The 15,852-nt window shown below is 41.2% G+C and overlaps 1 protein-coding gene across 5 annotated transcripts in view; it reads left to right on the top strand.

The window, feature by feature from the left end:
• Nucleotides 1-7,432: 7,432 nt before the first annotated feature.
• Nucleotides 7,433-15,852, top strand: part of ZCCHC4 (zinc finger CCHC-type containing 4) — a 47,862-nt gene continuing 39,442 nt past the window's right edge. For 2 of the 5 annotated variants that reach the window (XM_025290234.3, XM_025290237.3), the window contains exons 1-3: nt 7,433-7,600; nt 8,546-8,664; nt 9,383-9,465. In XM_025290234.3, the coding sequence (XP_025146019.3) occupies nt 7,474-7,600; nt 8,546-8,664; nt 9,383-9,465 (329 nt within the window). In that variant the 5' untranslated portion in view covers nt 7,433-7,473. The remainder of the gene's footprint in view (nt 7,601-8,545; nt 8,665-9,382; nt 9,466-15,852) is intronic. The other 3 variants (XM_025290232.3, XM_025290231.3, XM_006041984.4) reach the window with 2 other exon arrangements.

Below are 15,852 nucleotides of genomic sequence, written 5' to 3'. Positions count from 1 at the left end.
TGAGAGCCAAAGGAAGAAAGTGAGGTTGGATATTTATTCCCCCAGCTTCTTCCCTGTGGGCCTGTCATGGCTGGCTGAGGCCCTCTGCTGAAGGCCATCACTCTGCAGGGCTGTTCCTTCCACATAATTATTCTCTTTGGGTTTCCAGTAACTTCCTTGGCCCTGTAGACCTGGGGTGGAAATAACTTCCAGCTATTAATAGACCTAAGGGAACACACTTTCCCTGGGTAGTTCACCTTAACTCTGCCCGCAACCTGGTAAACAGTCCCCTTACAAGACGTCCTTCAGTTACCCCACATGATTGTGCCATCTGTTTCCAGCCAGGATCCGAATGTTGCACATGTGCTTTCATTTCATTCTTGCCACGATTCAGAAGCCACATGTATTATTACATATAGTAAACCTGAGGAAGACTCAAGATGCTGAGCACCTTGCCTGAAGTGGGTGGCGTAATTAATTTGTGAACGGTGGAGCAGGATTCGAAGGGGGCTCTGTGTGGTTCAGTGACCCACCCTCACCAGGCTGAGCTGTATGCGTTGGATTACCTCTATGGTCCCAACCTTTCCCCTTTGTCCTCTTTTCATAAAAAATACTTTTCCGACCCCCTTGACTCCCTCAAAATGAAATTTATAGATGAGGCAATCTAACTAAACACCTAATTTTTAATAAAATAAAGTGTACAAAATATTTTAAAAGGACAGTTACTTACAATAGAGTCTATATTTCACATGTACGTACTTGGCATGACCACACTGTTACATGATAATGTAGCTGTCAGGTGTACATGCTTGCTTTATTTTTTTATAAAATAATTTTATTTCTTTCTTTATTTTTGCTTGTGCTAGGTCTTCATTGCTGCTCAAGCTTTCTCCAGTTGCAGTTGAGTGGGGGCTATTCTGTAGTTATGGTGCTTAGGTTTTTCACTGTGGCGGCTTCTCTTGTTGTGGAGCGCCGGCCACTAGCGCCACCTGGGAGTGGTTGCAAACAGTACCACCAGACACTTGGTTGCCCCAGCGAAGCGTGCTTTTGTGGTAGACTGTGTCGCTGCCTCCAGTTCTTCAGCCCTTTGTTACCTATTCCCTTTGCCTTGTAACTTATTAATGTTTGACCACATGACCTGCTTGAGCCGAAAGAATGAGGTAAAGTGACAGTGCAGCTGGAAGCCTAGGCCTTGAGAAGCTTGTCTGTTTCTCCTAGCTCTACTGTGTTTCTGTCATTCTCACGAGAAAAATGTGCCCGAGCTGGCCACTTGGTTACAGCAGGAGGCTGAGGCACACGTAGAGAAGAGCTGAGTCATTCTTGTCAAGGTGGATGCAGATCACCTAGACAATGACTTAGCTTAGGTAAGATTAGAGAGCTGAACCCCTCCGCTATAAGAAATCTCTGAGATGACAAAATGGACCTGTAACAGCTTCTTTTGCAGGCATTCCAAGTCATCTGCCCAAACCCAAGCCAGTCTATATGGTTCTTTGTACTCTCAAACTACAATGGACTAAGGACTTCCCTGGTAAAAGTGGTTAAGAATCTGCCTTCCAATGCAGGGGATGCAGGTTTGGTCCCTGGTTGGGGAACTAAGCTCCCACATGCTACGGGGCAACTAAGCCCAGACGCTTCAACTAGAGAAACCTGCATGCTGCAACAAAGAACCTGAACACTGCTTCGAAGACTTAGCACAACCAAAAAAAAAAAAAAAAAACCCAAAACTACAATGGGCCAAAACTGAGGATGGTTGTTTTCCCAAAGGAAAACTGGAAATCTGTTAGAGAAGGTAGAGAAGACAGTCAGAGAACCACTACCAAATGCTTCACCCATGTTCTATGCAGGAAATTTAGGGACTGAGGGCTTTTTATCATGGCTTCATCCATGTTCTCTGCAGGAAATTTGGGGACTGAGGGCTTTTATCCAGAAAGTCAAGGAGTAAGACTTCCTCATCTCCATAGGAAGATCACCAGTTTGTCCTCTGTTCAGGGTGGAGTACCAAAATAGAGTGTCTCTTAGCAGCATTAAAGATCATGCTCTGAGATGGAAATGTGACAAGGGTCTGTCTCAGAGTCCTGCTAAGACTCGAGCTTTTCTCTGCTCAAGGATTTTTGTGTACAAACTAAAAATATTATGAAACAATACAATGAAACATTAAATTAATGCTCATATGCATGGCCTCTCTAGCAAAGAACCAACATATGCTATTTAACATTTTGTTGTTCAGTTGCTCAGTCATGTCCAACTCTTTGTGACCCCATGGGCTGCAGCATGCTAGGCTTCCCTGTCTTTCACCACCTCCTGGAGCTTGCTCAAACTTATGTTCATTGAGTCTGTATGTCACTCAACCACCTCGTCCTCTGTCAGCCCCTTCTCCTCAGGGAGCAGGTTCAACCCCTGGCTGGGGAACTAAGATCCCATGTGCTACAGCTAAGACCTGGTGCCGACAAAGGTGTAGTCTCCAAAGGAGAGTAGAAGCAAACCTGGAAGACATTTAAAGAGGCAGAGGCCGGCATTTGAGAACATAGTTATTAACCTCCCCCCCAAAAATTGGTAATTATTTCTAGTGATATGATTTCATGAATTCAATTGCAAATTTTGAAAACAAGCCTTTAAAACATTACAGATATGTACCTATAAGCCAAAACTTAAAAAAATAGAGGTGTTACTGCTAATGTGAATGAATAATTAGGGCTTGAGATATATCCAAATGTACCATCAACAGCAGGTCCTGAAAGTTTCCTAACTGGAGATGTAGAAGTGCAGATAATGCACTCCAGAAATCCATGCTAGAGAACTTGAAAAGGGGCATTGTTATGTCAAAGACCAGATGCTACAGGTGCAGGTGAAGATCTGAGTGAAACTATTGCATAAAAAGTGCAGGAAAAGAGCAGTATTTCTAAATTAATATATGTTAGTATTAAATGAGTGAGTCTAAATATGTATGAGTAGCATCATTTTTTTTTACATACTATCAGTTTAGTTCAGTCGCTCAGTTGTGTCCGACTCTCTGTGACTCCATGGACTGCAGCACACCGGGCCTCACTGTCCATCACAAACTCCTGGAGTTTACTCAAACTCATGTCCATTGAGTCGGTGATGCCATCCAACCATCTCATCCTCTGTTGTCCCCTTCTCCTCCCGCCTTCAGTCTTTCCCAGCATCAGGGTCTTTTCCAATGAGTCAGTTCTTCCCATCAGGTGGCCAAAGGATTGGAGTATCAGCTTCAACATCAGTCCTTCCAATGAATATTCAGGACAGATTTCCTTTAGGATGGACTGGTTGGATCTCCTTGCAGTCCAAGGACTCAAGAGTCTTCTCCAACACCACAGTTCAAAAGCATCAATTCTTTGGCACGTAGCTTTCTTTATAGTCCAACTCTCACATACATACATGACTGCTAGAAAAAACATAGCTTTGACTAGATGGACATTTTTTGGCAAAGTAATGTCTCTGCTTTTTAATATGCTGTCTACGTTGGTCATAACTTTTCTTCCAAGGAGTAAGCATCTTTTAACTTCATGGCTGCAGTCACTATCTGCAGTGATTTTTGAGCCCCCCCAAATAAAGTCTGTCACTGTTTCCACTGTTTCCCCATCTACTTGCCATGAAGTGAAGGGACTGGATGCCATGATCTTTGTTTTCTGAATATTGAGCTTTAAGCCAACTTTTTCACTCTCTTCTTTCACTTTCATCAAGAGGCTCTTTAGTTCTTCGCTTTCTACCATAAGGGTGGTGTCATCTGCATATCTGAGGGTATTGATATTTCTCCCGGCAATCTTGATTCCAGCTTGTGCTTCTTCCAGCCCAGCGTTTCTCATGATGTACTCTGCATATAAGATAAATAAGCAGGGTGACAATATATAGCCTTGATGTACTCCTTTTCCTATTTGGAACCAGTCTGTTGTTCCATGTCCAGTTCTATCTGTTGCTTCCTGACCTGCATACAGATTTCTCAAGAGGCAGGTCAGGTGGTCTGGTATTCCCATCTCTTGAAGAACTTTCCACAGTTTGTTGTGATCCACACAGTTAAAGGCTTTGGCATAGTCAATAAAGGAGAAAGCAGAAATAGATGTATTTCTGGACCTCTCTTGCTTTTCTGATGATCCAATGGATGTTGGGAATTTTATCTCTGGTTCCTCTGCCTTCTCTAAAACCAGCTGGAACATCCGGAAGTTCACCGTTCATGTATTGTTGATGCCTGGCTTGGAGAATTTTGAGCATTTCTTTACTAGCATGTGAGATGAGTGCAATTATGCAGTAGTTTGAGCATTCTTTGGCATTGCCTTTCTTTGGGATTGGAATGAAAACTGACCTTTTCCAATCCTGTGACCACTGCTGAGTTTTCCACATTTGCTGGCATATTGAGTGCAGCACTCACAGCATCATCTTTTAGGATTTAAAATAGCTCCATTGGAATTCCATCACCTCCATTAGCTTTGTTCATAGTGAATGGCAAGAATCATAGTTTCATTGAGTTATACAAGGCTGTGGTGAATGTGATCAATTTGATTAGTTTTCTGTGATTGTGGTTTTCAGTCCTTTGATAGTCCTTTCAGTCCTTTGATAGAGAAGGATAAGAGGCTTATGGAAGCTTCCTGATGGGATAGACTGACTGAGGGGGAAACTGGGTTTTGTTCTGATGGGTGGGGCCATGCTCAGTAAATCTTTAATTCAATTCACCAGCTTTCTAAGGCCCACTTGACTTCACATTCCAGGATGTTTGGCTCTAGGTGAGTGATCACACCATCGTGATTATCTGGGTCATGAAGATCTTTTTTGTATAGTTCTTCTGTGTATTCTTGCCACCTCTTCTTAATATCTTCTTCTTCTGTTAGGTCCATACCATTCCTGTCCTTTATTGAGCCCATCTTTGAATGAAATGTTCCCTTGGTATCTTGAATTTTCTTGAAGAGATCTCTAGTCTTTCGCATTTTATTGTTTTCTATTTCTTTGCACTGATCACTGAGGAAGGCTTTCTTATCTTTCCTTGCTATTCTTTGGAACTCTGCATTCAAATGGGTATATCTTTCCTTCTCTCCTTTGCTTTTTGCTTCTCGTCTTTTCACAGATATTTGTAAAGCTCAGACAGCCATTTTGCTTTTTTGCATTTCTTTTTTTTGGAGGGATGGTCTTGGTCCCTGTCTCCTGTACAATGTCATGAATCTCCATCCATAGTTCATCAGGCACTCTGTCTATCACATCTAGTCCCTTGAATCTATTTCTCACTCCCCTGTATAATCATAAGGGATTTGATTTAGGTCATACCTGAATGGCCTAGTGGTTTTCCCTACTCTCTTCAACTTAAGTCTGAATTTGGCAATACGGAGTTCATGATCTGAGTCACAGTCAGCTCCCCGTCTTGTTTTTTGCTGACTGGATAGAGCTTCTCCATCTTTGGCTGCAAAGAATATAATCAATCTGATTTCAGCGTTGACCATCTGGTGATGTCCATGTTTAGAGTCTTCTCTTGTGTTGTTGGAAGAGGGTGTTTGCTATGACAAGTGCGTTTTCTTGGCAAAACTCTACTAGTCTTTGCCCTGCTTTATTCTGTACTCCAAGGCCAAATTTGCCTGTTACTCTAGGTGATTCTTGACTTCCTACTTTTGCATTCCAGTCCCTTATAATGAAAAGAACATCTTTTTTGGGTGTTAGTTCTAGAAGGTTTTGTAGGTCTTCATAGAACTGTTCAACTTCAGCTTCTTCAGCATTACTGGTTGGGGCATAGACTTGGATTACTGTGATATTGATTGGTTTGCCTTGGAAATGAATAGAGATCATTCTGTCATTTTTGAGATTGCATCCAACTACTGCATTACAGACTCTTTTGTTGACTATGATGGTAACTCCATTTCTTCTAAGGGATTCTTGCCCACAGTAGTAGACATAATGGTCATCTGAGTGAAATTCACCCATTCCAGCCCACTTCAGTTCACTGATTTCTAAAATATCAATGTTCATTCTTGCCATCTCCTGTTTGACCACTTCCAGTTTTCCTTGATTCATGGACCTAACATTCCAGGTTCCTATGCAATATTCTCTTTACAGCATTGGGCCTTACTTCCATTACCAGTCACCTCCACAACTGGGTGTTGTTTTTGCTTTGCCTCTGTCTCTTCATTCTTTCTGGAGTTATTTCTCCACTCTTCTCCAGTAGCATATTGGGCACCTACTGACCTGGGGCATTCATCTTTCAGTGTCCTATCTTTCTGCCTTTTCATACTGTTCATGGGGTTCTCAAGGCAAGAATACTGAAGTGGTTTGCCTTTCCCTTCTCCAGTGGACCACATTTTTTCAGAACTCTCTACCATGATCCATCCATCTTGGTTGGCCCTACATGGCAAGAATCATAGTTTCATTGAGTTATACAAGGCTGTGGTGAATGTGATCAATTTGATTAGTTTTCTGTGATTGTGGTTTTCAGTCCTTTGATAGTCCTTTCAGTCCTTTGATAGAGAAGGATAAGAGGCTTATGGAAGCTTCCTGATGGGATAGACTGACTGAGGGGGAAACTGGGTTTTGTTCTGATGGGTGGGGCCATGCTCAGTAAATCTTTAATTCAATTTTCTGTTGATGGGTGGAGCTCTGTATATATATAGTATATATTACATACTATAGATATTAACTATTTCATCACAACCATTCATGTGTTTACTGCAGTTACATAATAAGTCTTGAAAGTGGGTAAACTAATTTCTCCTACTTTATTATTTTTCAAAACTGTTTAGGCTATTGTAGTTTTCTCACCTATCCTTATGAATTTCAGAATAATATTGTCCAAATCTACAAACATCTGACAAAGATATGCTGTAAATATGGGTATAACTGGCATCTTGACTAAGTTGAGCCTTCAGCTATTTTTATCAGTGCTGGCTGGTGGTGGTAGTTATGTTGCCTTTTGGATTTTTAACCAGACCAAATCTTTGCTGCACTGCTAAGAGTCATCTGTGGTCATAACCTTCACAGAGTGTAAGAGGGAAAGTCATTCAGTCGTGTCTGACTCTTTGTGACCCCATGGACTATACAGTCTGTGGAATTCTCTAGGCCAGAATACTGGAGTGGGTAGCCTTTCCCTTCTCCAGGGGTTTTTTGCAATCCAGGGATAGAACCCAAGTCTCCCCCATTTCAGGCGATTCTTTACAAGCTGAGCCTCAAGGGAAGCCCAAGAGTCATTTCATCTCCTGGCTATATTCTTACGCAAGGAGGGTACTCACGGATCCTAAGGTACTAAGGCTGAGGCAGAAAATAGGTGAGCTTACTGCACAGGGTCCAACAAGTTGCCTGTCAACCCATCCCGTCTCCCACTCACTCCCAGGAGAGGGACCTCTTAGCCTCCAGCTAGCAAGGGACAGGGTTTAGGGGCATGACCTCCGCTCCAGTGGCCGAAGTTCCTCCTAGGCGCGTGGGGGCGCTCTAAAGTGGCTGCAGGTCCAAGCGGCGCTCTTTCTCAGCCTCTTTGGTCCGGACTGAGGCTTTCGGGACGGCGGTGGGAAGATGGCGACCTCCAGGGACCAGCTTGGAACCTTGGAGGCAGAGGGGAGCTCGGGTCGCCAGGGATACTCCGGAGTCGAGGTGGTGCTTTCTTCTGATCCCGCCACCCCAGCCCCGCTGTGCCCTCACGGTGGGTCCGCGTCTGGGCTCTGCCTGGCTGTTGAGCGCCAAGGGGCGTGGTTAGCCTGAGGGCGCCTGGGGCATTTAGGGCTCCCGAATTTTTATCTGTCTCTCTCTCCCACTGAGTATGGTTCTAGAAGACGCTCCTTCCTCGGGAAGTTGAGCTTTTCCACTTACTTAAGAAACCTTCAAAGAAGCCTTCCTCTTGTGATTTTGGCTCCATCGCGGTGACATCTTTTTTTAAAGGGACGAGGCACAGGCTAGGCACAAAGGATGTATGTTATTGAGTAATTCCCAGTGCCAAGTACTTGGATATTTCATTTGTTGATTTGCTTTTAGTTAAAAAAAAGTTAGGGAGGCGCGAAATCATGAATTCTTGCTTAGAAACCAGACCCAGGTTTTCTCTAACTCGCGGAGAGAGAGTGTGTCCAAATCTAAAACCTCAGAGTTTCACTGAAAAAATAACTGAGCGGAGGTAACAAAGTTGCTCAGTTGTTCGAACTCTGTTGTGTCAGAACCTAGACGGTTCACCATGTGGACTGCAACTGTACTGACACTAGCATTTTCTTTCTGGAGAGACTGGTTTTCAAAATATATTTCCTAAATAGTCGGTGCCTGAATGTTGTGACTTTCGGTAAAAAAAAAAAAATTATCGAAGTATTGCATTTAAGCTCAGACGGTAAAGCGTCTGCCTGCAATGCGGGAGACCCGGGTTCGTTTCCTGGGTCTGGAAGATCCCCTGGAGAAGGAAATGGCAATCCACTCCAGCACTCTTGCCTGGAAAATCCCATGGACGAAGGAGCCTGATAGGCTACAGTCCATGGGATCGCAAAGAGTCGAACACGACTTCACTTTCACTTTCATGCATAAAACTAAAACATTTTATTTAAGGTCGGTGAAAACTAGAAATTTGATTGATATCGACTGTTTGACATGTTTTTTCTTATGGAACTAGGACCTACTCTTCTGTTTGTAAAGGTGAACCAAGGGAAAGAAGAAACACGGAGGTTTTATGCCTGCTCAGCTTGTAGAGATAGAAAAGATTGTAATTTTTTTCAATGGGAAGATGAAAAGGTATATCAGCTTTTTGGATATATTTATTTATTTTTGATGTGTGTGACATTTTGTTGAGAATGTATGAGACAAACCTCTTAAGAGATGAAGATACCATGTTTTTTGGTCCAGAGATTGGAATTTATATTTACTTTGAACTTACTCTGACTATTGATGTCTTAAACTACTGTCTCAAAGAATGAATTTCCTTTAAAACTTTCTGAGGTATTAATATTGAGTTTGCAAATACAGATTTCTTCGTGAAGAATGCAAGTCATGATCATTCCAGGGAATGTTTTAGAAAAACCCTTTTTGGGAAGTGTTTGCATCAAAGATCCTTTCTTCAGCTACTGGATGGCTGAGGAAGGCACTCAGAGATACATTTATGAGCTTGGTATCCTCTTGGCTCAGTGCCAATTCAAGTTTCTGAAAGTTTTGACTAGAAAACTTTCAGCTTTGTTAGGTTTATTGGCAAACAGTCTGTGTGCCACTCTTTTGTAGACTTGTTAAGATCACCATGTGTGAATTAATCTCTCAGTTGTTTACTGTTGTTTACTGTTTGAAATTGCTCTAGAGTTTCCCCAGGTTAATGTCTTTTGTTTTCCCCTGAAATGAATGCTTGTTTACCGCTTTGAGCTGCCTGAGTTTCTGGCTTCTTGGTGTTTGAATATGATACCACTTTTTCTAGGATATTAGCCAGTTTGATGATTTACTGAGTGGGTTTTGTACTTTCTTTCAGTTGTCAGGAGCCAGACTTGCTGCCCGGGAAGCCCATAACCGAAGCTGTCAGCCACCTTTATCCCGATCTCAGTGTGTGGAAAGGTACTGATGGGGTGTCACTTTTAATTTTTTATCCCATTGTTGATTTTTTTCTCTGTGCCTTTAAGTTTACTTTAAGTAATTAGTGTATTTTTGTTGTGGTAAAATGTATATTTAACATTTGCCAGTTCAGTCGCTCAGTCATGTCAGACTTTGCGACCCCATGAACTGCAGCACCCAGCCCTCCCTGTCCATCACCAACTCCCAGAGTCCACCCAAACCCATGTCTATCGAGTTGGTGATGCTATCCAACCATCTCATCCTCTGTCGTCCCCTTCTCCTCCTGCCCTCAATCTTTCCCAGCATCAGGGTCTTTTCAAATGAGTCAACCCTTCGCGTGAGGTGGCCAAAGTATAGGACTTTAAGCTTCAACATGGGTCCTTCCAATGAACACCCAGAACTGATCTCTTTTAGGGTCTTCTCCATCACCACAGTTCAAAAGCATCAATTCTTTGGCGCTCAGCTTTCTTTATAGTCCAACTCTCACATCCATACATGACCATTGGAAAAACCATAGCCTTGACTAGACAGACCTTTGTTGGCAAAGTAATGTCTCTGCTTTTTAATACGCTGTCTAGGTTGGTCATAACTTTTCTTCCAAGGAGTCAGCGTCTTTTAATTTCATGGCTGCAGTCACCATCTGCAGTGATTTTGGAGCCCAGAAAAATAAAGTCAGCCACTGTTTCCCCATCTATTTCTCATAAAGTGACGGGACCGGATGCCCTGATCTTAGTTTTCTGAATGTTGAGCTTTAAGCCAACTTTTTCACTCTCACTTTCACTTTCATCAAGAGGCTCTTTAGTTCCTCTTCACTTTCTGCCATAAGGGTGGTGTCGTCTGCATATCTGAGGTTACTGATATTTCTTCTAGCAGTCTTGATTCCAGCCTGTGCTTCCTCTAGCCCAGCATTTCTCATGATGTACTCTGCATATAAATTAAATAAGCAGGGTGACAATATACAGACTTGATGTACTACTTTTCCTATTTGGAACCAGTCTATTGTTCCATGTCCAGTTCTAACTGTTGCTTCCTGACCTGCATACAGGTTTCTCAAGAGACAGGTCAGGTGGTCTCGTAGTCCCATCTCTTTCAGAATTTTCCACAGTTTATTGTGATCCACACAGTTAAAGGCTTTGATGTGGTCAATAAAGCAGAAATAGATGTATTTCTGGAACTCTCTTGCTTTTTCGATGATCCAGTGGATGTTGACAATTTGATCTCTGGTTCCTCTGCCTTTTCTAAAACCAGCTTGAACATCTGAAATTTCACGGTTCACGTATTGCTGAAGCCTGGCTTGGAGAATTTTGAGCATTACTTTCCTAGCATGTGAGATGAGTGCAATTGTGTGGTAGTTTGAGCATTCTTTGGCATTGCCTTTCTGATCACATGGACCACAGCCTTGTCTAACTCAATGAAACTGAGCCATGCTGTGTGGGGCCGGGTCATGGTGGAGAGGTCTGAATGTGGTCCACTGGAGAAGGGAAATGCAAACCACTTCAGTATTCTTGCCTCAAGAACCCCATGAACAGTGTGGAAAGGCAAAAAGATAGGACACTGAAAGATGAACTCCCCAGGTTGGTAGGTGCCCAATATGCTACTGGAGATCAGTGGAGAAATAACTCCAGAAAGAAAGAAGGGATGAAGCCAAAGCAAAAACAACACCCAGTTGTGAATGGTACTGGTGATGGAAGCAGGGTTTGATACTGTAAAGAGCAACATTGCATAGGAACCTGGAATATTAGGTCCATGAATCAAGGCAAATTGGAAGTGGTCAAACAGGAGATGACAAGAGTGAACATAGACATTCTAGGAATCAATGAACTAAGATGGGCTGGAATGGGTGAATTTAACTCAGATGACCATTATATCTACTACTGTGGGCAGGAATCCTTTAGAAGAAATGGAGTAGCCATCATGGTCAACAAGAGTCCAAAATGCAGTACTTGGATGCAATCTCAAAAACGACAGAATGAAGTGGCGATAATTATATTAACAGTGTTGTGCAAGCATCACACCACTGTGTTCATCACCCCAAACAGAAATTCTGTCACTGTTAAGTAATAACTCTCCATTGCACCTTCCTCCAGTCTGTGATAACCTCTGATCTACTTTTTGTCTCTATGAATTTGACCATTCTAGGTACTTCAGATAAGTGGAATCATCCGTATTTGTCCTGTTGTGTCTGGCTTATTTCACTTAGAGTAGTGTTTTCAAGGCTCATCCATGTTGTAGCATGTATCAAAACTTCATCCTTTTTGTGGCTGAATGATATTCCTTTGTATATGTGTACCACATCTTGTCTATCCATCAGTGGACACCCAGATGTTTCCACCTTTTGGCCGTTGTATGTAATAGTCAACACATATTGGTGTATAAATAGTTTGAGTCCCTGTTTTCATTTCTTTATATATATCTCTAGGAGTAGAATTACTGAATCATATGATAATACTGTTTAGTTTTTTGAGAAATTACCAACTCGTTTTCTACAGTAGCTGCACCGTTTTACATCCCCCCAGCAGTGTAGGCAATGGCACCCCACTCCAGTACTCCTGCCTGGAAAATCCCAGGGACAGGGGAGCCTGGTGGGCTGCAGTCCATGGGGTCGCTATGAGTCGGATACAACTGAGCTACTTCACTTTCACTTTTCACTTTCATGCCTTGGAGAAGGAAATGGCAACCCACTCCAGTGTTCTTGCCTGGAGAATCCCAGGGACAGAGGAGCTGGGTGGGCTGCCGTATATGGGGTCACACAGAGTAGGACACGATTGAAGTGACTTAGCAGCAGCAGCAGCAGTGTAGGAGGGTTCCAGTTTCTGCATGTCTTTGCTAACGTGTACTATTATTATTTTTTGCTAGAAGAGCCATCCTAGCCGTTGTGTAGTGGTATGTCATTATGCTTTTGATTTTTCTTTCCTTCTGTATTAATGGTGTTGACCATCTTTTCAAATGCATTTTGGCCATTTATATATCTTCTTGGAGAAATGTCTATTCATGTCCTTTGTCTACTTTAAGAAGGTCATTGCTGTTTTTGTAGTTGAGCTGCAGGACTTCTTTATATGTTCTAGGTGTGTGTGTGTGCATGCATGCACTCAGTCGAGTCTGACTCTTTGTGACCCATGGACTGTAGCTTGCCAGGCTCCTCTGTCCATGGCATTCTCAGGCAAGAATATTGGACTGTGTTGCCACTCCAGGGGATCTTCGCAACCCAGGGATTGAACCTGAATCCCTTGTGTCTCTTGCATTGGCAGGGGGATTCTTTACCACAAGAGTGTATCAAAGGGTCTCATCTTTCAATTTTTTTGGTTGTTGTTGCATGTGCTTTTGTTATCATAGCTAAGAATCATTGCCAAATCCAGTTTCATGAAGATTTACTGTAATCTTCTTTATTGAAGTAGTATTAATAAAAGAACTAAAAAAAATTTTTAAAGCTATAACATCTGTCTTTAAAAATCTGCATTTTTAAAATGTTTTATTGGGTTAACTGGAATTGAGTCACAGATGTAATTTGTTGGTAAACTTGTGAAGAAAATTCATCCTTTCCTTTGTGGCAGGCATTGTGCTCTATGTACTGGGGGATGCTTCTTTCGAAGCCTCTAGTCTGGGTTGCTGATGACAAACAGGTTTTCACTCTTGTGACAGCTCTTTCTGGTTACCTGGGCTGCTGTGTTGAGAAGGATTCTGAAGTCTTGTCTAGGTTAAGTGGAAAGGATACTGGGATCTGTTAAAAATGTCTTCCTGAGCTTTTAATAGATTTTAAAGTCCTTTGATGGAGGTGACTTTTTTTAAGATAACTTGATTGCCCCTTAACTACAGTACTTAGTGATATCTACTTAATTTACGGGAATTAACTTGCTATCTACTTAATTTATGGGAATTAAATCAACAACGAAAAACGTTGAAAGGAGAATTAATGAAAATTGGGTATCACTGAGCCAAGCATTATGCGAGGTGTTTTCCATGTGAAGTGAAGTGAAAGTCACTCAGTTGTGTCCAACTCTTTGCAACCCCAAGGACTGTAGCCCACCAGGCTCCTCTGTCCATGGGATTCTCCAGGCGAGAATACTGAAGTGGGCTGCTGTTTCCTGCTCCATGAGATACTGTTTAATCCTGCCAAGGTGGTTTACTTAGATGAAAATTGAGGCTTGGAGAAGTTAAGTTAACCTCATCAACTTCATACTACTAGAATGACTGAGTAGTGACTCAAACTTATGCCTCTCTGATTCTGAAGTGGTATTTTTAAGCATATAGTTCAGTTCAGTTCAGTTCAGTCACTCAGTCGTGTCCGACTCTTTGCAACCCCATGAATCGCAGCATGCCAGGCCTCCCCGTCCATCACCAACTCCTGGAGTTTACCCAAACCCATGTCTGTCAAGTCAGTGATGCCATCCAGCCATCTCATCCTCTGTCGTCCCCTTCTCCTCCTGCCCCCAATCCCTCCCAGCATCAGGATCTTTTCCAGTGAGTCAACTCTTCACATGAGGTGGCCAAAGTATTGGAGTTTCAGCTTTAGCATCAGTCCTTCCAATGAACACCCAGGACTGATCTCCTTTAGGATGGACTGGTTGGATCTCCTCGCAGTCGAAGGGACTCTCAAGAGTCTTTTCCAACACCACAGTTCAAAAGCATCCATTCTTCAGTGCTCAAACCAGATAGTAATTAATATATGATGTGTAGTAATTTAATTTAAGGAGATTTAAGGATATAAAAGTTATATAGAGATATATTATTATGAGGTTATTGTAACGAGATAGAATAAATGCAGAAAGTAGAAAGTAGGAAAGCATCATCGTGGTTTCTCCTTTTGAAGCCATCACTTTGGTCATTTTCTAGTACTTCCTCCTGGCCTTTTTCCTGTGCAAAGGGATTGTGGTCATAATGTGTACTTAGTTTTGTACTCAACCATGTCACTCTTAGCTAATAAGTATGTATTTCATGTTATTGCATAAAAATATTGGTGATTCAGTTAAACTCCATAAGAAAATTTAGATGATCTTCTTTCCTTACATAATAAGATTTTAGCCTGGAGCTAAACCACTGTGCAAATCTTTGTACTGCCAGAGTATGGTTTTTGATACTGAAAAATTTTTGAAATGCGTATTTCATGATAATTAGAAATAAAAACACTGGCTAGAATATGAAAATATTAAAATTTTTTCAAAAGGTTATTTCCTGGGGGCTGTAATTTCATCTGTTCTAGTGCTGATTATTGAGAGCTTGTTTTAAATCATCTGTGATCCAAAACCTCAGATTTTGTTTCCCAGGCCTCTGTCCATTTATCTATCCTTCCATCCATCCAGTCATTTATTCATTCTTTGTTGAGGACTCAAAAAGAACTTAAAATGCTAGTAATAATGGAGTTGAGATATATTTAAAAATAATACAGTTCAAAGAAGAATGTACTGTGTTGCCAGTATTCTTAGAAAAAACTGGGTACAGTGGAAGGTCAGAAGCTTTACAGATTACTTGTGCCTTCACTAACTGATTAGTTTAAGGATATGATATTTAAGTAGGTTTTGGAGGATTGGTAAAAGTTTACACTTTTTGAAGTGTAGTGTCATTGATTTTACTGCATCACTTTATAGCTGATGCTCTTATGCTTTCTTATTTGCTTGCTACAGAGTGAAAAGTTTGAAGTCAGTCATTCTTCAAAATTAAAAATGTTGCCTTTCTAAAACCAAAGCTTATTAAATTACCTGTTCTATGCTATTAATTGCTTATTCTTTTAGTGTGTCTTCAGTTTGAGACTAGCAAATTATTCTTGTGGTAATGGACCTAAGGATGACATACTATTACTTGAGATTATAATTGTTTTCTAATTTAATTTTATACAACTCAATTGTGTTATCTTATTAAGTAACTATATTTGAAAGTGTTAAAATGCATTTAAACATTATATCTATTCTATAAAGCACACTTTTATCTGTTACTGTGACATAGCATTAGCTTTTCATTAATTTACTTTTGAAATTGTTAGAAAAGAACAATTGTAGTTATTGAGATAAATTGACCTTTGTTACTTGATTTTTATTATGGAACTGGCAGTGCTGCACAGACTTCTAAGTTCTACAATATAGGATTTGATAATCATTTTCCTAATTTTACTCTTTGAACCATGCTTTATATTTCATATGTGTTCAGCTGACTGATTTACATTTTGTGCCTGAGACTTGACTTTCCTTACAGTTTTTAGCTGCCTGTTATGTATTCTATTATGTAGTATGTTGGCATCTTTATCATGATCCCTGAAGTCTTAGAGAAGATATATTTTAATGCTAACATCAGCATTAATTTATGTGCATCCAGATAGTTTTGTTTAGTTGATAATTCATTTGGTTATATTTTTTTCAGAGCTCATTTAAACTCTGATTTTCAAGGTCTGCTATTAGGGAA

The sequence above is a fragment of the Bubalus bubalis genome, chromosome 7 (assembly GCF_019923935.1).
Source record: "Bubalus bubalis isolate 160015118507 breed Murrah chromosome 7, NDDB_SH_1, whole genome shotgun sequence".
Classification (NCBI taxonomy): domain Eukaryota; kingdom Metazoa; phylum Chordata; class Mammalia; order Artiodactyla; family Bovidae; genus Bubalus; species Bubalus bubalis.
The sequence above is the reverse complement of the archived record's forward strand: the minus strand, read 5'-3'. Positions and strand labels throughout refer to the sequence as shown.